The sequence below is a fragment of the Alligator sinensis genome, unplaced genomic scaffold, assembly GCF_000455745.1.
Source record: "Alligator sinensis unplaced genomic scaffold, ASM45574v1 scaffold1_1, whole genome shotgun sequence".
NCBI classification, from domain to species: Eukaryota; Metazoa; Chordata; order Crocodylia; family Alligatoridae; genus Alligator; species Alligator sinensis.
The window spans coordinates 641,773-664,030 of NW_005842556.1; the positions used below are offsets into that span (position 1 = coordinate 641,773).

Genomic DNA, 22,258 nt, shown 5'->3' on the forward strand with positions numbered 1-22,258 from the left:
TCCTGCTGTCTTCCTCCTCCAGAGACCCTTGCCTTGGTCTCTGCCATCTCCTCTGGCCTTAAGGCTTGCCTTCAGCTCCTGCAGGGTTGCTCTGCCCCCGCTAAGGCCGATTTTGGGGCTGTTTTCGCCCCCTCCCAGTCCCCAGCCTCAGTCTGAGGTGCTTTTTCCCCCCGCTCCTGTGGAAGAGTTAAACCTCTCCTGCCTGGGATGGCTGACAGCAGCCAGGGCACTTGGAATGGGGATGTCTCTGAGGACCTTCCCCTCAGCCATGGCCTACAGGTGCACGCCCCTCTCCACGTCAGGGTGGAGGACTGTGCCGGAGCTCTGGTGGACCTGCTGGGAAGCAGGAGTGTCCGGTACACCTCCCGGGTAAACTAAGTGCCCTTTGTATCTTTGAGCTCTCCCAACCTGGTGAGGGAGGTGTGTGAGGTGGGGCTGGAAATCTTAGGGGTCCACCACTTGGTTACGCCCCTGGAGACCCTGGCAGTGTTGGTGGTGGACTCCAACATCCCCCCACACCTGTCAGACTGGGACTTCACCAAACAGCTTGTGCACAATGGTGTCCTCACCAGCCCCTGGTGCAGGCTGACCTTTCAGATGCAGGCGTTCATGCTCCTCACAGGTGGCACCCAGAAACTGCCTCTCGCCATGACCTTTGTGTTAGAAGGGAGGTCCTATGTGGTGTATTTCTCCCAGGGTGGGAATTCATGCTGCCCCTGTGGCAACAGCTCCCACCTAGCTGCCCAGTGCCCATTAGGGGAGTCTTCCAGGGCACCAGCTGCTGCACCCGCAAAGGAGGATGGTGCATCCACCTCTGGTGTGGGACCCTCATCAAAGGGTGGGGTTGGGGGATCTGCCAAGCCCCTCTCCACCCCTGCTCCATACGGGGGGATCGACCCCTCTGGCATTGGCATGCCACCCAGACATCCTCCCAGGTTTCTCCCACCCCTGTCATGGCTGATGCCTCACCCAGTGGAGGGGCTGGGGAGTCCTCCCTGTCTCTCCCTGTCCCAGTTCCATCCAGGGTGGTTAGCATCTCAGGCACTGCGGCCCCGTCAGGTGGAGCAACTGAGATCTTCCCTCCACCTCCCTTCACCCCTGCCTCAGCTGAGGTGGTGGACTTGGAGGTGATGAACACCAAGCAGCCTGGCCCACCCACTATGGGGGAGGTGCCACTGCTCCCAAAAAAGCTAAGAGCAAGAGGCAAAAAGGAGCTTCTAAAGGAGCTCCTGCCCCTTTGGGGCCTGTCTCAGGCAGCACCAGGGAAAATGTAGCCACCCTGCCTGCCCCACCAGAAACCCCGGCACCTCAGGCCATGACTGAGGTTGTCCAAGTAACATCTGGCAATACTTCACCCATCCCAGCTCATGGGGCTAGTGAGTGGCAAGGCAGGGGGAGAGTGCCTGCCTTCCCAGCATCAGGCACAGGAGACAGCAGAGGGTCCTGCCACTGCCCTGCCCGCTCCCCTCCCTGCCAAGGCCAATGAGGAGGACATGGAGTGCCTGCCCTCTGAGCGCTGCAAGTGGCCCCGGGAGCGGGATGACATTTGCCCCCCAAAATGGATCGGGATCAATCTCCCAGAGATGGTCCTCAACTCAGATACTGAGGGGGGCCTACTAGGAAGCCTGGCCATTGAGGGCACTTTCACTGGTCTCACCCTCCAGCCCCACCAGTGCTCGGTCGGCAACATCCAGCTCCTTCTGGAGAAACCCCCCTGAGTGACCCCCAGCTATGGAGGCCTCCTCAACCTCTTAGACCAGACCAAGGGCCAGAGGAATGTGGCAGGGAATATCCAGCAATGGTGCCCGGACCCCACGCAGTTTGTCCACGCCACTAGTGATGCATCAAGGCTCATGCGCCGGGACCTGGGCATGCATCAATATGCCTTCTGGCTTGAGAAGCTGGTGACCTGGCTGAGGGAGGTGTGGGGCTGAGGCAGGCCCATGGAATAGAGATGGGCAATGATAGGCCTTCCCCTGTCTCTGTGGTTTTTGCCCGGATCTGTCACCTTCTCTCCTGCCTGTCCCCTGCCTATCCTTCCTCTCTATTGTCCTGCTCATGGCAGTTACAACAATTGCCTCGCTAAATACCAATGTCTGCAGAGACCTAGTGAAGTGGACAGCTGTCCTGGAGGGCTTGCGGCAAAACTGGCCCTCCGGTGGCTCCTGTATGCTGAGGACCAACCTTCCATGGTGGCAGCTGGTGTGCCAATTCCTGCAGTGAGTGGGGGGCCTCGGCTTTGACCAGGAGCTGTTTCTGCTAGACCTCACCTTTCTGAATGGGGCAGTTCTTCCCCCGTTCTACTGCAGCATGGTGCGGGCCTGGCGGGCTGCCTTCCATCTCTGTCCCCAGGCCAGGCACCTGCGGTTCCCACAACTGCTTCGGGAGCCCCTGGTCTACAACCTAGCCCTGCAGCATGTGGTGCTGAGCCTGGCCTCTGCCAGCCTTGTCGCTGCTCTCATCGAGGAGCACACCACCTGCCTGGGGCACCGCCTGGACCCTACTCAATTGGACTGGCTGTCACCCGAAGCCCTGGCTGCCCTGCTGGCACTGAGCTCCGTCCTCACCACGGGCTGGCTTCTGCGGGCCATTAGGCTTGCCTTCCTGATGGAAGGAGTGACCATCCATCCACCCAGAGCCACTCATACATCCACCATGGGCAATGAGTGAGGCCAGGGCTCTGCAGAACGTGGTGCTGCCTGCACATCAAAGTTACATCCCAATACACTTAACAAAGGAAAAAGATTACAGAACAAAGAAATATACAAATTCCATTTTTGTTGCTGTTTGTGTTTGTACTATGTGAAATTTTATTTATTGTCACCACATGGTTAGTTTTACTCATTTTGAAAATTCAGGATTTGCTGTAAAAAAAAACCCAACACACTCATGATTATTAACTGTAATAATAAGCAGTGCATCCACCCAAGTAACCTCCCACACCCTCCAATTTTGTTTGCCTGGCACACCAACAACTTACAAGTAGACTTTGTTGTATTTTTGGCACTGTTGAAAAATGTAGCTAACTCTTGGGCTAAATGACCTCCTGAGGTCCCTCCCAAACCTAATTTTCTATGATTCTATGATAATCACTTGCAGGCAGGAGATTCTAACAGGACTTCCAACTTTCCCCTACTTGGACTGTATCATATCCACATTTTTGGGTAGTTTCTTTTTAGATGTGAGTTCAAATTCCACAGGAAGAAATGGCAATTGAACTGTTATTTCTCATGTGAATAGTGGACCACTTAATCTTTAAACATTTTGCATAAAAGGGCACCATTGTTCACAACCATTTTTATTTAGAACCCAACATTTTGGGTTTTTTTTCCCAACTGAACATATTTGACAAAGCTGTACTTAGTCTGTTAACTCCATCTAAGTTGAACCAACATATTTACATTGAAAATTTGGATATATGATATTTGTCATGGGAACAGAACCAGAACCACGGTAATCCTTCTCCTTACTGCAGATCCGTAGAAGAGAGAGTACCTCTCTAAATATGGGTCTATAGGAAAACTGTATGGGTTGTACATTAGAGTACTAATGTTGCTGATGATAATCATAGTTTCTGAATGCCTTTGTTTTATGCCTATGGCAGAACTTACATGCACTGGTGAAAGCCAAGCCTGAATATTGCAGTGAATCCTGATTGTTAGACAGCAGAGAGTAGCCAAGTCATTTGAGTGGTTTATCCAAATTTCTTCAATGAAGACAAAGGAAACATTTTCCACAATTTGTCCAAAGCACCCTTCACCTCCTTGTTTCTCAGGCTGTAAATCAGGGGGTTCAGCATGGGGGTCACCACAGTGTAAAATACAGAGGCCACTTTGTCTTGTCCATTGTGGCTGGAACTTGGCTGTAGGTACATAAAGAAACCGGTCCCATAGAATAAGGAAACAATAGACAAATGGGATCCACATGTGTTGAAGGCTTTGGATCTGCTCTGTGCAGTGTGCATCCTCAGGATGGTGGACAGGATGTAGAAGTAGGAGATCAAAATTATCATTACAGTCACTGCACCACCTACACTACTCAAGGCAAAGACCACCATCCTATTGTTATAACTGCAAGAACAGGAAAGCTTCAACAGTGGGGTGATATCACAGTAGAAATGATTGATTATGTTGGACCCACAGAGGGAACCTCCAAAAATACAACCCGTGTACATACCTGCACTAAGAAAACCAATGAGGTAGCAAGCTAAGACCAGCCGAATACAGATTCTCTTAGACATGATTACCACATAAAGCAGTGGGTTACAGATAGCTACATAACGGTCATAGGCCATGACAGCCAGAAGGTAACACTCAACAAGCCCCAAAACAACAAAAATGTAGCACTGTACCATACATCCAGCAAAAGAAATGGCTTTGCTGTCTGAGAACAAAGCTACCAGCATGTTGGGCGTAATAGTTGTGGAGTAAAAGGCATCAACAAGTGAGAAGTGGCTGAGGAAGAAGTACATGGGTTTGTGTAGTTGAGGACTGACTCTGACCAAAGCCATGGTTCCAAGGTTCCCCACCAGGGTGATAAGGTATATGAGTAAAAACACCACAAAGAGGGTGGCCTGTATGTCTGCATTCTCCGTGAGCCCCAAGAGAATGAACTCTTGCAGGGTGTGGTTACCTTCTGTGACCATTTCTTCCCTGGACAATTACTGTTGAGATAAGAAAGAAGCCTTCAGCTAAAATGGAGAAAGATGGGGTTTCTGTTTCCTTCATTATTTAATGCTGATAACTATTTTAATAATTACAGTTACGATTAAATATATTGCATTTATTTTCCATTCAGGAAGAAAAAAGGAAAACTTTCTAATTGTTAAAAATTAGAGGCTTCTTTGGGTTGTGGGTTTTGGGTTTTTTTTTGTATTTGCCCATAATTCCTTCTCATAGTTAGTCTTATGATTTTAACCCAATCCAATATATTTTTTAAAGAACCCATTATAATTCCTCCCTCATCTCAAGTGTATTCCCACCCAGGAAGCCATATAGCAAACAGTTGTATTTTCTTTTAAATCTAAGTTTGTATTTAAGGCTAAATCGCATCCCACTTCACGTATCTCAATGCCAAATGCATAGGTATAGAACCATGGCTTTTGATACATAGACACAATTTCTGGTATTATTTCACCTGTGCCAAAATGGAATCCTCCTGCCCAGGCATCTGTAGAAAATTCAATGAAAGACAGCTTCCCCATCCCAAACTGTTTAGCCCAGCAATCTAGTGCTGAGAGGCCTGCTCAAGAGAATAGAAGATACAGGTTCTAGCCCCTTGTAACCTACGGTGCACACGAGCGGTGAGGGAGTAGGGGGTGGGGGTGAAAAAGTTGAAGCTGAATTTCTTGCTTCGAAGCAAAGTGCTCTAATGACTTCACCAGAGGCATAGCTAGGAATTTTGACACTGAGCGGATTGCAGGGGTACGGGTGGAGGGGCCAGGGGGCAATGTGCACTCAACAGAGTCTCATCTCCCAGCATACAATTTACTGCTGTTGCTAGGCAGCAGTCCCTTTCTTGCTCACCCCTAGTGACAGTAGTGACCTGAACAAGAGCAAAAGTACTGTCCACGTCCCTCTCCATCCCTCCATTCTCTGAACCTGCACTACTGGCCTATGATAGATGTTCCTACCTCCAAATAAATAAAGTTCAGAACATAGTTAACATGGTAAAGACCAAACACAAACACATAAAAAAAACCCCTCAAATTTTATGCCATATTTTAAATTGTTTTCTTGAATAAAAGAAAACCCTCTGGATATAAAGTGCTTTTTAGGATGGTGAAACAGTAGTTCCAAGTTTGAAAAGTAAAGTCAGTGCTTGTTCAAAACTTCGCTGTTTTAAGAATTGTCCTGAATTCACTTTAATGTATTACAAAGTAGAGTCACTGATCCTTAAGGTATGAGTGAAGACACTAGTCTCCTGGTAAGGTAAGTCGTAAGGCACAGAGCACAGAGGGGCAAGTGACTGAGGCACAGAATAAAGTTTATGCACAATTGTATCCCTGGATAAGCTCTATTTTTATATACCATACTTTACTCTGAACTAATAGGATGCATAATTCTGGACCTCCATGTTTAATGGGGCATTTTAATGCAAAATTCATTACATAATAAAGTGATGATGACACCTATAGTATTCCATAGTGTATTCAACATCCATAAACAAACCCAAATTAACCAGTATTCTGATTTAAAACCAGTAGCTCCTTGGCCTAGATTATGAACTGGATATTAAGGAAAGGAAAGGAAAGGATAAAAAAGTCTTTCTTTGTCTGAGGCTCATGAGCTTGCCATTTTTTTATTTATTATTTGGTGAAAACTAATACTGTTATTAAGAAACTCCAAGATTTTATAACATTAAATTCTTTCACTGCTGAATGGATTTGTTTTTTACATTATTCTTTGTCAAGCACACACCTCAGAGGTAGAATCTTTTTTTCCTCACAAGGCAGAACCTGTGCTGATTCCTGAAATTCAATGCCAAGTTCTTCTGGCTTTGTGGAACAAATCCAGTGGGGGTGTGTAAGATGTGTACTTTGGACACTTTGGTCATTATTTCCTTCTTAAATTGCTTCATCATCTTTAAACTCAATCACAGCAATGGATTATGTAAGAGAAGAATCAGATGCCCTGTTCTAATATGAATTCCCTTATGTCCATCCCTTTAAGACCTATTGCCCCCAGTTTACAAATGTACTAGAAGATCAAAGTTCTAGTCTAAAAAAATACATATCATGAAACAGTTTTAATCCTTCCTATAATCTGTTTCCCTTGTGTTAGCAATTGAATTGTTTGTCTCTCACTCAACCTTACACGTACATCAGCGCGCGCACACACACACACACACACACACACACACACAACTAATTCTTACCTTACTGGAGATGATCTGTCCAGGAAACAAAAGCAAGTGTGGTGAGATATGAATCAAAGAATTCCTTTAAACAAGTTTTAATCAACAATGCTTTGCAAGACCCTGTGCTTAGCATTATATTACACTTATTCAGAGTGCATCACTCATTGGCAGATACAAGTGCAATTAGTAGACTGATACCCACTCTCCAAAATTACCTCTGGGTTTGGCTCTGTTTCCAAATAGGCCAAAGAATCTGTTTGCCCATCACTTTCTGTCTCAAAGGTTGCAAGCATGTGGCCTACCCATGTAGTGCTGAGAATACTGAGTTTTCCCTTTGAGTCTGATGTTGATAACTCTGGATGATGCAAGAGTTTCTATAGATCGTCGAAGACTCCGGGAACATCACACCAGGGGTTCTTTATTCCCTGTTCATTAGTGGGAGCCAAGGGAATTATATGCATGCAGAAGCTAAGGAAGTCGCTATGAAACTGCAGGTATCTAAATGGCATCAGCTGGAAGAAATATTGGCAAACACATGCAGAGAAAGGGACTGGCACTGACAGAGAAGTGTCCTGCTCAAAAGTATCCCAAACTGTCCAGCTCCAACATGTGCAAAGTATAAGGGTAGGTTTCCATTCTGGTCTTACATAACTGAGTTGACTTCTGCAAAGTTCTACTTTAGTGACACCTTTGTTAGAAGGATCAGATCAAGCTCCAGGCTAGAAAGGTGCACACATATTCAAGCCAACCGTATCAAGAAAGTCACAGAGATACATTATGGGTTGGAAGTACCTTGGGAGCTGTTTCTCCTTTCACTCATCAGTGATATAACAAGGGACAAATTAAGGCCAAATAATGCACTCCATCTTTTTTCTGTGACATGATCCTGGAATCCCCTCCTCAAGTGTAGGCTGTGGTTGTTAAAAGTTTAAATGAATGTGGGAGATCACAGCTTGGGAAGATATTTTCTTAATTTTTTGCAGACTTATGGGCTCATGATTTTTGCCTATATAACTGGCCTGGCTGGGCAGCTGCACAGGGAAATAGAAGTGTCAGGCATGCATAAGGTTGGCTAAGTCCTGGAATTGTTGGTGAGCCAGAATCCTGACTTGCAGGCTTTAGACCCTAATCTTCTGGGAATGTGCGTCCTGAGTCACAGAGTACACAGGGGCACGTGCCTTCCTCATTCTTGTCTTTATGGTAACTGAGGAATGGAATGAAGTGTATGCCTAACTAGGGGCCTAACTAAGTTCTATTTTGATACACATTACCCTAAGTTAACATAATGAAAAACTGTGAACTTCCATGTTTTTGGAGACTTTTAAATTGTAAAAGTTAAAGGTCCTTGTTCCGATTTCCCCGGAGGAATAGGGAGCCTGAGTTCTAATATTCCCCACAAACCTTAGAAACTGAAGATGAGAAATTGTATCTTGCATTTCCTAACAAAGTGCTTCAGTCAACAAACTGGGCAGGCATTGCTCAGGCACCTTTCCACCCATTTTCCTGAGGATGGCCAACTGGGCAGCTAGGAAAGGGAGATATCAGAGACCAGGAGGAAGTGTATAAGCTATTGTGTCTCAGCTGTGCGTCTGACTGGATTCTAGGCCTGTGCGAATAGGGAAGTATTCATAGAATCATAGAATCATAGAAGTAGGGTCGGAAGGGACCTTGTAGATCTTCAAGTCCAACCCCCTGCCTGGGCAGGAGGAGGGCTGGGCTCATATGACCCCAGCCAGGTAGGCATCAAGCCTCTTCTTAAAGACCCCCAGGGTAGGAGCCAGCACCACCTCCCTTGGAAGTTGGTTCCAGATCCTAGCCGCCCTAACTTCGATTCAGATTCAGCTGATTCAGAGGACAGTGATTTTATCTGGAGATTTGGATCACTGTCCCAAATCAATTCAGCTGAATCAGCTTCAGAAGATTCGGTACTGATTCGGAGGTATTCCGAGATTCAACCATAGACTATAATGGGGAATCACTGAAATACCTACAGCTTTGTCATTTCGGGGCTGATTCAGAAACAAATTGCTGGAATGGTAGCTGCTTCTGAGTGCACCAAATCTGCCAAGCTTCAAGGAGATAGGTGCAAGGGTTTCTGGGAAACTGCACCTCAAATACTTGAAAGGAAAACTCTTGTCACATGTATGTTTTAAGGCACAGCAGGGTGAAAACTGCAGGCATACTAGCCCCTGTTGAGGCCATGATGACTGCCAGCTTTCAAGGACATACATGCAGGGGTTTCTGGGAAACTGCACCTCAGGCTGCTGACAAGCAAAACTTGTGACATGGGTGACTGTGTGTGTGTTAAGGCATGCCCTCACTGGTGCTGGGGCCTCTACATGACATGGTAGTGTGCCCCAATGAGGCAACCTCCTCCCCTTCAGCCTCTGTTCAGTCCACCATTTTAAATCATAACAGGTAAGCAGTGCACTGCAGCACAGTAGTGCCAGCAGCATCTCAGGCAGCCAAACTGTCACAGACTAGAGCCTTTCTTTCCTTGCCTGCAGGAGCTTTTTCTCCAGCAGCTGCCAGACAACTCTCCCTGCCACCCTCATCCCTGGGGCTTAGATGTACTCAGCGCCCTGTGTCCTTCTGATCACCTGACTGGGGACAGGTACTAGTGGTGTTGATCTAAGGACATGGCACTGGCAGACAAGGTCCTTTGGGTCAATCTGGTATCGTTTAGTAGACCAACTGAATAGTTAGAGAAATATATCTTAGCAAGCTTTTGGGCTGAAAAACCCTTCATCAGGCTGAGGAACCACCTGGAGTTCAGGTATGTGCATGCTGTTCCTGGATGGAAGGAATAGTAAAGAAGCCAGAGGCTGGCATGCAATGCAGGCAAGAAAGCCAGTCAGTGAAAATGGAAATGGAGGCGTCGGAGGGTGAAAGAGACAGGCTGGGGTAGGGGGGAAGGGGGATGTAACAAGTAAATATGGAAAGACACCTGGGGAGTCCGATGTCTGGCAGGTTGTAGTGTGCCATGTGTCCAATGTCTATATTGTGTCCATAAGTTTCTGTATCTAGGAGGCTGATGAAGTGAAGTTCATAGGCCTGGGTGTGAAAAGTGGTTTGTAGGTGCACATGCTCCCCTTCACCCTTCAGTCACAAGTGCCCGCCAGCATGAGGATAGTAATGGACTGCAAGGGATCCAGCCATTTCCTGATGCCCTCCTTCATCTGCCTCACCAGTGCCTGCATGTCTGGTGACAGCAGCCTGCCCCAGCCAGGAACATTGATCCCCTGGAAGCTCTCCATTTGGTACTCAAGTTCCCTCACTATGGGGATCACCTGGCTAAGGAGGACGTTGCCAGTGCTAAGGGTCTTGGTGGCCTCAAGGAAGGGCTCAAGGACCACCAAGATCTGGGAAATGGTATCCTACTCAGTTCTGTTAAGGGGACCACTGATCCCAATCTCCCTGAGCAAGGCCATCCCATGGGTGAGCTCACCCTGCCCAACACACCACCCCTGCACCAGGCAGTTCATGGCCACCATGATGTCCCTTGATGTGTGGGACTCATCCATCACCTTGGCTTGAAGGAGAGTCCACTGATGACCTGACTGATCACACTGGTGCCCTGTGAGAGAGAGGTAGGCATTATCTTCACCCTGGCTGCTTCAGATGTCAGAGGTAAAGTGCAAGGCTACCTGTGGTCCTGCCTTGTGCTGCTCCTCCCTCAAGTACTCCCTACATGCCTCATATAGGGAGGGCACCATTGTCCTGCTAAAGGTGGTGCATGTCAGCACTTGGTAGGATGGGGCCATGAGTGCCATGAGTCACCTGAACCCTGTCCACTCAACTAAGGAGAAAGGCTGGCCATCCAGAGCAAGCATCTCCCAAATGCTCTGGAAGACCTTGCTTGCCCTTGCAACACGCTCCCCCCCCTCCCCCTCCCCGCTTTGTCTGCAGCTTTTCCCCACTTCCCCAGGGTGGCCTGCCTCTGCTTTGGTGGGGTGGGGGGGGTGGTGCTTTGGAGTAAGTGGCAGACTTCCCTTTGGACACACGCCCACTGGTGCCAGGCTGAAGAGGAAGCAGGGCAAGGAGGTGCTGCTTCCTCAAATTCAGCAGCATCGCCTTGGTGGTTCAGTGTTTCACCTTCTTACCCCGGCTGATCTGCCTTTGGAAGTGGTGGCAGATAGCATACTTGGGATCATCTGCCACATCAAAATGATCCCAGACTATACTACTCCCCCGCTTCTGGGTTGAGGGTGGGGATCTCACTTTATCCCCCTCCTCAGCAGGCAGACACACAACAACAGGAGGAGCTAACTCAGCTGAACCATTTGACTCCACAACCTCCTCTGAGGCACCTTCCTGACAAGGAGACCTGGGCCTTTGAGGGGTTTGAGGGGTTTGGAGATTCCACCTCAGTCCTCAGAATTTCTTTAGCTAGATCCAGCTCCTCCTCTGGCAGTAGGAGGCTCATGCTGGGAGATGAAATTGGGTTGAAGGATATTGTCATTCTGCTGTTGGTGCCTATTTCTGGAGTTAGGGGAGGTGGTGCAGGTGTAGGGACAGTTACTGCTCCCACCTCCTTGCTTCCACTGGCAGCAAAACTCATGTCTGCCCGGAAAGAGGATGTGGTGGGGGGGGGTGGGGTGGGATTTGCAGCTCTAGGTCTCCTCCTGCTCCCTCTAGCCCTTCTCCCTTCCCTGCCAGAAGACCTGGCACCTGCCTTTGCAGCACACTTCATATTAATCTTTCCTGTGCTGGAAAATGTGTCGGTGTGTGTAACTCCTAATAATATATGTCTTCTTCTTCTCTGATGTATGACTGTCTGACTTCTTCTGTGTTGTGTTTATCATTGTGTGTGTACCTAAAATAATCTCTTCTTCTTCTTCTTCTTCTTCTATGACTGTCTGAATTCTCCTGTGTTTTAATAATATCCGACTTCTTCTACTATGATGTGTGTCTGTGAATGTGTGTAATGTATGTGCTTCCCTGCACAATGATGGATCACACTGCCAGGGAAAACAGCTTTCTTTTGAAAAAGTGTTGGGAAAAAAAAAAAAAACCAAGACCAAATATGAATAGAAATAAATGGATTGGATAGGGATAAGTAGAGGGATTCTTGTTAGTAAGCTATAGCCAATCCTTTCCAAGAACAGAAAGTTGCAGGAGACTGACTAGGTAGGAAGCCAAGCCACTCCAATACTTTTCAGATGTTGTTGCTCAGACAGAAACAGCTCACAAGAGGCACAGAAAGCCTGGAGACAACGTCTTATATGCTGTTTCTACATCCCTCCCACAGATCACTTTGATTGGAAGGGGTCTCAGGGAAAGATCACAGTCACTGGCCCGGTAGAGATATCAGTCATCCCCTCCACTGCTTCCCCTCCTCTTCTCAGTTTCTGTTCCTCTGAAAGACTGCCTTCGAAATCTCTTACTCATTTCCAGATTGATTCAGATGCTTTGTTTTGTTTTGTTTTCCTCCCAATTCAATTCAGATTCAGTGATTTGGCCTCCGAATCGAGCCAAATCTTCTCCAAATTGAATCATGAACCGAAGCGTCGCACACCCCTACTGGATTCTTTTCATCTGTGTCTCCTTATGAAAATCACAGCATACACAGAAAGTCTGCAGGCTTATTCAGTGACAAAAACTCAGAGGTTTACTGTCTACAACACATTAGTGGTCTCCCTCCAATTAGCCCATTCTTGCCTGAGACAGATATTAGCAAAAACTACACTCTCCCACCATCGCACACCAATACAAAGGATCAAGGTCCCAGCTCCTCTTTTCTACAGATCAAGTCACATTACTAAGCAAACAATGGTGACTAAAATAAACTTCATATTACAGGCCTTTTGTATCTCAGGCTGTGCTGTACTTCTCATTCTCCCTAATATGTACATTTCTTTTCTTTCTCATGAAAGTACTACACTATTCTGTGCTTGATTCACCTGCCTCCCCTTCTTGGCAGTACTGCACATCTTGCAGCATTTTGTTATCTCATTTCACATTGTGAATGTGTATTCTGATTAAACTTGTGTAAGCTGTATGCAGGGGTGTATCTAAGTAGGGGCATGTTAGGGGGGAGGGGAAGTGGTGCATTTGATTCCTGCACCAAAGTTTAAAACTAACTGCTTGGCAGTATCAGCATCATTTTTAGGCAGGTAGCAGTAAGGGAGTCAATTGACTTCATAGGTCATTAAAATCTGCCTCATCCCTTTGAAACTCTTTATTCTACAGATATTAATGACCTTCTTTTTAATGGTCTTGATGTTCCACAAATCAAGCTATCATTTCTTCTGCAATTCTGCTGTTTCTTAGGTTCTCCTAGTAAAGTACCACTATTTCAAAGGCTTGCAAACTGTTTTTAGCAATTTCCAAAAAAGTTAGTGTAGTATTTGCATCCATCTTAAATTGCATAATATAGTTCCTGAATCCTAGCAGATTAGCCAAGCTTCTAGTTTCTTTTTACCTGGAAAAAAAGTGTTGTTATATGTGATGTTGCACCTCACCATGTGCACCCTTCTTTTCAAAACACTAGAACTGCCCGTAGCAGTTTATAGGTCACTCACTGCTCAAGCGAGGCCTATTTTGATTAGTGCCTTAACAGAACCTTTGTGTGGGTAGTATATGTGCTAATCAGTGCTCCAGTACAGACTACAAAATCAAGTTTTTGCATGGTTAGAGAGATGGTTGCTACCCCAGAAGAACAGAATCTTTGATTCCAGCACATGCACAGTTCCTAATAGGGAAAAGTAATTCCCACTGCTGTTTCCCTACTTGATGAGTATTCAATGCATGGTGCAGGGGCCAGTTTCAAGAGGCAACCTGGAGACTGCACTGGTAAATGCATAGCTTCTGTCCTGAAGGGGCACTCCAAGTCAAACATCCTAGACAGAACCACTATCAAGCCATTCTGAACAAGTAGACTACTTCATAGTTTCATAGATGTTAGGGTTGGAAGGGACCTCAGTAGGTCATCAAGTCCAATCCCCTGCTCTGGGCCGTAAAGAGTGCTGTGGTCAGACAATTGCAGCTAGTTGCTTGTCCAGTCTCTTCTTGAAGACCCCCAAGGTAGGGGAGAGCACCATCTACTTTGGAAGCCCATTCCAGATTCTGGCAACAATTACCATGAGGAAGATCTTTCTAGTGTCCAACCTAAATCTGCTCTCCATCAATTTGTGGCCAATGTTCCTAGTTACTCCAGGGGATGTCCTAGTAAATAAAGCATCTCCTATTCCCTGCTTCCCTCCCCTGATTAATTTATAGGCAGTCAAAAGATTTCCTCTTAGCCTTCTCTTGTGAAGCCTGAAGAGATCTAAGTCCCTCAGTCTCTCCTTGTAAGGCCTTTCCTGCAGGCCTCTGACCATACCAGTGGCCCTCTTCTGAACACTTTCAAGATTGTCTGCATCCCTCTTGAAGTGCAGTTCCCAAAACTGGATGCAGTACTCCAACTGTGGCCTGACCATTGCCACAAAGAGGGGAAGCATCAACTCCCTGGACCTGTTTGTCATGCATCTGCTAATGCATGATAAAGTGTGGTTAGCCTTGTTGATCACTTCATCACATTAATGACTCATGTTCATCTTGGAGTCAACTGTGACTCCAAGATCCCTTTCTGCCGCTGTGCTGCTGAGAAGGTCATCCCCCACCCTGTAACTGTGTTGGTGGTTCTTTTTGCCCAGGTGCAGCACTTTGCACTTGTCTTTGTTGAACTGCATCCTATTTCATTCTGCCATTTTTCCACCCTGTCCAGATCCATGTGGATCCATTCCCTACTCTTTGGTGTGTTAACTTTGCTCCATAATTTGGTATCATCTGTGAACTTGGACAGGGTGCTCTCCACGCCCTCATCCAAGTCACTGATGAAGACACTTCTGGGACAACATTCTGCCAAGTGGGAAGAAGTGAGGGGAAACTCTGAGTGACTGTGAACTCTTAATTTGCCATGATGGATCTTTAATGTTCTGTTATATCTTTCTACAGAACATATTTGTAAATGCCTTTCATTCTAACTGTTGGGCTTGACACCCCTTGATGTGTAGGATTGGGATGGGACCTGGGGTTGGGAGGTTGATATATGGGGTTCTGAGTTGGGAGTTCATGAGGGTAGGCTTGGAGAGGGAGACTGAAGCATGTGGTCATGTTTTTGGAGTTTCCAAAGGCTGGTGGGAAGGGGAACTGAGGCACAGGCTGCTTGCTAGGTGAGTCAGTGTTGTGAACAGCTCAAGTTGAGGAAGTACAGGTGAAGGAAGAAAGTGCATTACTGTGCAAACTTTATTTCCTCAGGTAAACATGAGATCAGCATCTGAAGATGCAGGCCTCATCACAAGCAGGTCTGCTAATCTTACAACTCTTAATGCGGTTAAAACTGCATTAAATGTGGAGTGTTTTGGTGTCCAACCAAGTCTCTTGTCTACAGATCTGTCCGCTGTCTGGTGTTGGGGGAGGCAGGGGCCACCCTGGTAGTGCTATGGAATACAGACATCCCCATCCCACCCCACAGTCTAAACTGAATGTCTCCAATGAGATATATAAAGGCATCTCCAAGGGCAGCTCTGACTTCACTGTTCGGCCCTTGGCTGGGGGCCCTGGGTCCATCATTTCATCTCCTTATCAAAACCCAGGCATATTTTTGTGGCACTGCCCTCCTGCTGCACTGGTGCAGGAACCTGAGAGGGTAGTGACATGTTCTGTCACCCTGGCAAGGCAAGGGCCACCTCTGATAGGTTGTTCAGTGGACCTATCCCTCACACCTCCACTTCCTGCTTGGCATCCAGCCATGCTGCGGGAATGCGGGGTACAAGGATCTGACTGGCCAGGGGAACTGTAATATGGAGAGGCGTGAACCCAGGGCACCTGGCCAGTCTCCCCATATTCCCACTGATCAGCTGGGGGCAACTGCTAGCCAGGATGAGGACGATGGGCAGGAGGTGGCCAGTCTCGATGGTAGCTCATGCTAGCATGTGTCTGGTGCCATTTCCTCTGCTTGGGTAGGGGAGGGTAGGTGACTACAGGTACTTTTGCCTCACTGTCATGGCATGGACATACTCCTCTGCAATAGTAGTTCCCCTAACCAGGAAAGACTTGCAAGACTCTGCAATGGTAGCCACCCTGCCCAGGAAGCATAAGCCTGCCTCCATGGTGCACCAGAGGGACATGTTGGTCTGGAAGGCTGGATCCTGGACTTTCTTTGAGCCCCTTACCAGTCTCTTTAGGAGTTCCAAGACCTGGATGTCCTTAGCAGCAGAAACTAGAAAAACAGTTCTTAGTGGTTACTTAACAGGTCCTTCTGGCACTTGTAGTCAGCATGCCAGGTGTTGGGGTGGCAGCTGGGCATGCCAGTGACTCAGTGAGGCCCTCCAGCATTGGATCTGTAGCCCTATCCTTCATGGCCTCAAGGCAGAATCAGTTTTGTGCAAAAACAAGTTCTGAGGAATTATGAAAGGAGAAAACTTGAGATTGTTTTCAAAGTTAACACATAACATGTGTGTGACTCCTAAATTTCCTGTTCAAACATTGACAGGTGTGCAGATAACATTTCATAGAAAGAAGAACACACCTAAGATTTGAATGGGGTGGGGGAGTTGGGGGGTAAGCCCCCCCCAGAGATAAGATCCCCCCTTATAAGATTTGGAAATGATAACCTGGGAGGTCTCTGATTTTGTCAGGGCATCATGATGGGTAGTCCAATTTTTTTGGCAGATGCTCCCAAGAATCAAAGTGTAATTTGGACCCTGAACAGACCTTGAAATTGTTGAAAACTCCTCATACAATATAAAGGGAATTCTGGTTGATCTTGCTAAGCCCACTTATTTCCATGTGCCAGCAAGACAAGAGCAGACCTGCATCATATTATCCCCATGGTTGAAAACTGTGGTACAGTGTGAGACTTGGAGCAACACTGGCATCCAGCCCCCAAACTTCACAGGAGCTACATCAAGGCTTCAATACTGTGAGAAAGCTGGGAATGACACCAACACAGCACAAGAGCCAATCCAATGCCCACCACCACACACACACATACACACCAAATCACATGGGATCTTTGAACTATCTCCCATGTGGAGCAGGGACTGGTACTTGCTCCAGTGCCGTGTAGTTGTCACTCCCAGTCCCCATGACATGTTGAAGCCTTGAACCAGCTCCAATGCAATCTCAGGGCTGAGTGTCATGGTAACATAGTAAAGTTAGACCTTTTCCAGTGAGAAGCATCTCTGTAGCCATCGTTTACTATGCTACTGTAAAGTAGCAACCTAGCGCTAGAACACCCTAGCGCTTTTACCAGGAGGCAGGTCAGCCCTTTTAAAGCCAGAACTTTCTGGGCAGTGTGTGAACACCTTGCTGGGGCCATTTGACCCCAGTGCTCTTTCCTGCCATGACAGGGGGTCAGACTTGATGATCTGTCAAGGTCCCTTCTGACCCTCCAAACTATGAAACTATGAAACTATGGTAAGGGGGGAAGGAGTTAAAAACTGGGCCTGGCCTGATAGTCAGCTGACCAGAAGTGGGCAGGCCAGGACTATAAAAAACCCTGAGCTGGCTGGCAGTAGGGGCCAGTAGCCAAAGGGGAAGGAGTGCATCCAAAGAGTGAGTCCCAGGGTTCCCTGGAGAGACTTGGAGAGCAGTCCAGTGGCTGCAGGAGGGGGAACTACTGAGGACTCCCGGAGAAGCGGCAGTAACCCACAGGAAAAGGATTGTAGCAAATGGTAGGAGAGCAGAAGCATGATCCCCTGAGAAATTGTAAGCTAGCATGCTGCCTTCTTTATTCATATTGTCTTGGTGCCGGTTATAGCCTATGAACAGGACTGTTCATATTTTTTGTAATTGAGTAACACTGGTGTTTTGGATGATGTTATTGGGGAAGTAGGAGGCCTCATTGGGACCCCACTGCAGCATAGGGACCCAGCACCAGTGTGGGTGCAGGATTTTGGGGTGTACTAACCCCAGCCCCAGATAAGGCACAGTATTTGGGGTATACAGACCCCAGTGCCAGAGGGCTAAATCCTAAAATGCCAGTATGGTCTGGTGCATTTGAGGTGCAGTTTTTGCTTTTCTTTGGACTGTAACAGTGTGGGTCCAGGTTTGTTCCCCAGACTTGAACTTGTAACCAGATGACTGGAGGGCTGGTGGCCTGGCCTTTAGGCTAGGACGGCTGAGCTCCAGGTTAGAGCAAAAAGGAGGGTCATGAGCCTCAAGACAAGAAAAGAAAAGGCTAGAGCCTCGTAATCAAACCCTGTCTGGTGGGTTTATACGGGGAGGCCTAGCTAGAGAAAGGATGGGGTCAAGGCCTGTGGAGGCGGAAGACCCCAACATACAAAATACAATAGGCAGTCTCCCACTTACAAGAACATCAGTATAATAATTTCCATCAAGACATGGCAGAAAAGTAGAGAGCAGGATGCAAGAACATTAAAGGGGGACTCCAAGGGTGCCTCACGTAAGGCACGGATAACAGGGAAGGTGGCGCTGGGGAGGGCAACCTTTTACAGCTACCTTAGCACTTAGTATGAGCTGTACTGCTTGCACACTCAGTTCTGGACAGTCTTAGTTTGAGGCTCACACCAGATCTGTTTCAAGACTCCACTGTACTACTATGATCTCTATTTAGATTGTAAAAAGCATTAAGGTGTGACTTCTCAGAAAACTTTTAAAAGTTGTATTAATGCTTAATATGTTATAGATATAACATTTGTAAGTGTAATGTGTAATTAGGCCTAATTAATCTGTGGATACTTTAAATTTCCCTGGAGAGTATTCTAGGGCTAACTGGATTTTCTGAGTGATACAAGAAAGAAGTAACTGCCAGTCATATTCTTGCCCTCATAGAGAGTGAAACTGGGCAAGGCTACATGTGCTATTAATGCTATAAAGGCTTACTGCACAGTAAAATACGGTGAAGGAAGCCTTCTGTGGAGCAGGTCTACATCTCCCCCTTATTGGGAGTAATATGCTCCCAATGAAAGCAACCTGTTACAGGGCTTCCCTGATCTGCCTTCCTGCAGCAGCCAGGGGGAGCTCCAGGCTCCCCCAGGGTGCTAGGGGGTTAGGAAGAGGGTTCAAGCCTGATGCACACAGGGCCAGAAGAGCTCTGCTGACTGCAGTAACAGCTCTTTCTTGGTCCTACGCACATTGGGAGGAGTCCTGATGTGCACAGGGCCAGGAGACAGTTGCCACCGTAGAGCTTCCCTGGCCCTGTGTACAGAGAGATGAGCCCTGTGTCTAGCAGGGATCCCCTATGCAGCCATTGGCTGTCTGGGGGTTGTTCTGCTTTTGGAGAAGCAACCCATGAGCCCATGATTCAGAAAGCATTTCCTCACCCATCCAGGGGCTGGCTGGGGGCTGCCCCAGAAGCAGGACAGGTCCCACCTAGTCCCTGGCTGGGCAGGCAAGCAGAGAGTTTCCAAGTCCTAACACTGCTCTGCTCCCAGCTCCTGTAGGGAGCCAGGAGCTGAGAAATGCCAGGACAGGGTGTGGCAGAGACCGACTGTCCCAGTGCTGCTCAGCTCTGAGCTCTTGGGGGTAATCAGAAACTGAGTACTGCCAGGACTTGGGGAAGTCATGTCCTATGTGCCCCCCTGCTGTTGGGGCTGCCTAGGAGCAAATTTGGAGAGGGACCTGTAGCAAGTGTGACATGAACTCTCTCCCCTCTCGCGCTCACTACAGGTTCCTGTAACAGCATCCAAAGGAGCCTGACCCCTGTTAACAAATTTGCCCATTACTTTGGGGTGTGCTCATTTATTAGGGATAGTTTCTAGGGTCTTGGTGATTCTGTCAATGTGCTGCTTGTGTTACTATATGGAGCTGTATTTCTCCCTTCTGCAAGCCCTCACCCCCAGTGGAGCTATCTTGCAGGACTCAATCTCAATGGGGCTGGGTTCCTCCAGTCACCAAATCAGTCATACACACACAAATTAACGTGACACGCCTGACCTGGCCGGGCTGATCAGCATGGAGGGGCTGACACCCCCACATGCCAAGAATCAGTTCATAAGAGCAACAATAAAATGTAGTCAGACACAAGCACACAGGTAAACAGAATCCCTCTGAATCCGGCTGGGTGTCCAGCTGACACCCTCATGGGCCAGCATTCAGTTCATAAGGGCACGTCTGAGTCAAACTGGGTCAATCAGCTTGTACAAGCTGATCCCCTTATGTGTTTCAAACTCAGCACGTCCCAATCTTTGGCCTCTTGATGAGCAGACCCCACAATAATTTGGGCTTCACAGGGGAAGCTAAAGGGATCTTTAGCTTAGGTAAAAGAAGCGTTGCTGCACAGCACGGGAGGAAAAAGAAGCAGAGAAGGAAAAATATACCCAATTACTACCAGTTTGACTATAAAAGTTATTTATTGCTAAGCATATGAAATATATAATAGTACTAGTAGTAATAGACATGCAAAAGAAAAACAAACACCAACAATGACAATACTACCCTGGTTTCACTAAGTATTTGGGGAAACTTAGCTCAAGCTTAACTGATACAGTTCAGGTTCAGAAGTTTATGCCTAGAAAGAAGACAGAGAACGCTGGGATCTCACCTAGTCCACGGTACTCAGGCTGCAAAGCTGACAGGCACAGTCTGTAGCACAGTCCTTGAAGGGAGAGATGATCTGTTCTTCCAGCGTCCCAAGAACGACAGGGGATGGTGTCAGCACAGGGGTTTTCTTCTTCTCCTTCTTTCCTCCTGCTTCTACTTCTTTTCCTTCCTTTTCCTCTTCCTCTTCTCCCTCTAGCAGCACACACACTTACAGATTTTTATACCCTCAGTTTAGCTGCTTCGAAGCACCCTCAGTAGTGTAAATCATTGTCTTTTCTATTGACAAGGGGTTATCTGGTTTGGACCATCTCAGGAAACTGATTGATAATCAGGAAACACTTAAGATTAGGGAGTAACCCAAATACTTGGGAGCCAGCTTGAGATTCCTATGGGTGGCAGATATACTGATGGGATATCTCATGGTTTCTTCAGGAACAATAGATAGCTTGCAGCATCAGGATTTTGGATTTTTACTTGTTGTGCACAAGCCTCAGCTTAGCATGACTTTTCCAGATCTTACTATAGTCTTTTAACAGACTTAAAACAATTATTGGGGTGCTCATAACCTTTTGTGGAGAGGACTCCCACCAGTCGTCTCGGGAAAGATATGACAACACCTGGGATTAGGGCTCCAGCAGGCTGGATGCTGTGATGAACCCTTAACCATTGTTCAAATGTTGCCCATACCCCCTCTGACTCGGTCTCTTGCCTCAGCATTCCCTAACCCGGCAACCGAGTTTTAGTCAATCAAGTTTAAATAGGCCTCCCATAGTGGGACCGGGGAATGTACGGCCCGAGATGCCTATTAAACTTAGAGCTGTGTGTGTGTGTCTGGGGGGGAAAAGTCCTTAGCAAATCCAGATTAGAACTGGTCTGATAAATGCTGAGCTGGGTGTGTGTGAACATGGGTTGATTAACATTGGAAGCACAGATTCCCCATCATGCAGCGCTCTCCTGCTTCTCTGGTCCCAGAATTCACTGCAGTCTCTGCTTCAGGCTTTCTGTTCTCCATCTCTCATGTAAATGAATGGTCATCTGGTTCCATCTCGGATGTAAATGAGACCTAGGGCAGTTGTTTCACTCTTGTCACCCTTATTTGGTGAGGGTCTTAGGTGCGTCTCTCACTGCATCTTAATCAGTTTCATTTAGGTGGGGGGGGGGGAGTCCTTTGTGAGTCAGACAGACTGCATCCTGTGCCAGGGTTGCCCAAGAACACAGAGCTGAGGCGTAACACCCCCTAGACACCCTTGCCAGACTGACTGCCCCACCCTGGAGATCCTTGCCATCCTGAACCCCTGCCAGCCTGAGAGAGTCTCAGCCTGGCAGGGGTCTCTGGGGGGGGACAATCTCCAGGCAGGAGACTGGCTTCCTGCTGGTATGGTGAATCAGGAGCAAATTTGCTCCTGATCAGCGTCTGCACGTGCCCTACTGTGTTTTAGCTAATGTGCAGTAAATCTACTAGCTGTATTTACAAGTAGCAGAAAACCATACATTAGCCTATTTTAATGCGCAGTAGCTGCTGCACACAGTTACATAGTGATGCTTTACTGTGAAGTAGATTAGTCTACTGAAAGGTAAAGCATCTTTGTGTAGATACACCCTGTGAGTAAATCCAGATGAGGACACATGTGCCTTTTGCAGCATCCCAAACCAGTTTGAGACACTGCAACAGACGCACTGTAAATGAAAAAATGCTGCATATTTTCAGTGTGGGCTCAAAATTTGATACCTGGATATCCAGGTTTAAAAAAATAATAATAATTGGGGGGCGGGGGGGAGGAGTGAGGCAAGGCACAGTCCCAGACCATGCGCTAAGCTAACCCAGAAGCCAGTTCTCTGGAGAGATGCTCTGATTCCTGGCCAGAGTGTCTCTATGTGCCTCTGCTGCCACAGCATGCAGGGCACACAT

At 47.4% G+C, this 22,258-nt stretch overlaps 2 protein-coding genes across 2 annotated transcripts in view; one reads left to right on the forward strand and one right to left on the reverse strand.

Annotated features, from left to right (window-relative positions):
* Window positions 1-3,694: 3,694 nt before the first annotated feature.
* LOC102376485 (olfactory receptor 1020-like) lies at window positions 3,695-4,645 on the reverse strand. Its single transcript, XM_006032232.1, has one exon. The coding sequence runs from the start codon at window positions 4,643-4,645 to the stop codon at window positions 3,695-3,697; it is 951 nt and encodes a 316-aa protein (XP_006032294.1).
* Window positions 4,646-17,429: 12,784 nt separating this feature from the next.
* LOC102369752 (olfactory receptor 1020-like) overlaps window positions 17,430-22,258 on the forward strand; it is a 16,872-nt gene continuing 12,043 nt past the window's right edge. Inside the window, exon 1 of the mRNA XM_006032212.2 lies at window positions 17,430-17,553. The gene's annotated coding sequence lies outside the window, so the exon portion shown is untranslated. The remainder of the gene's footprint in view (window positions 17,554-22,258) is intronic.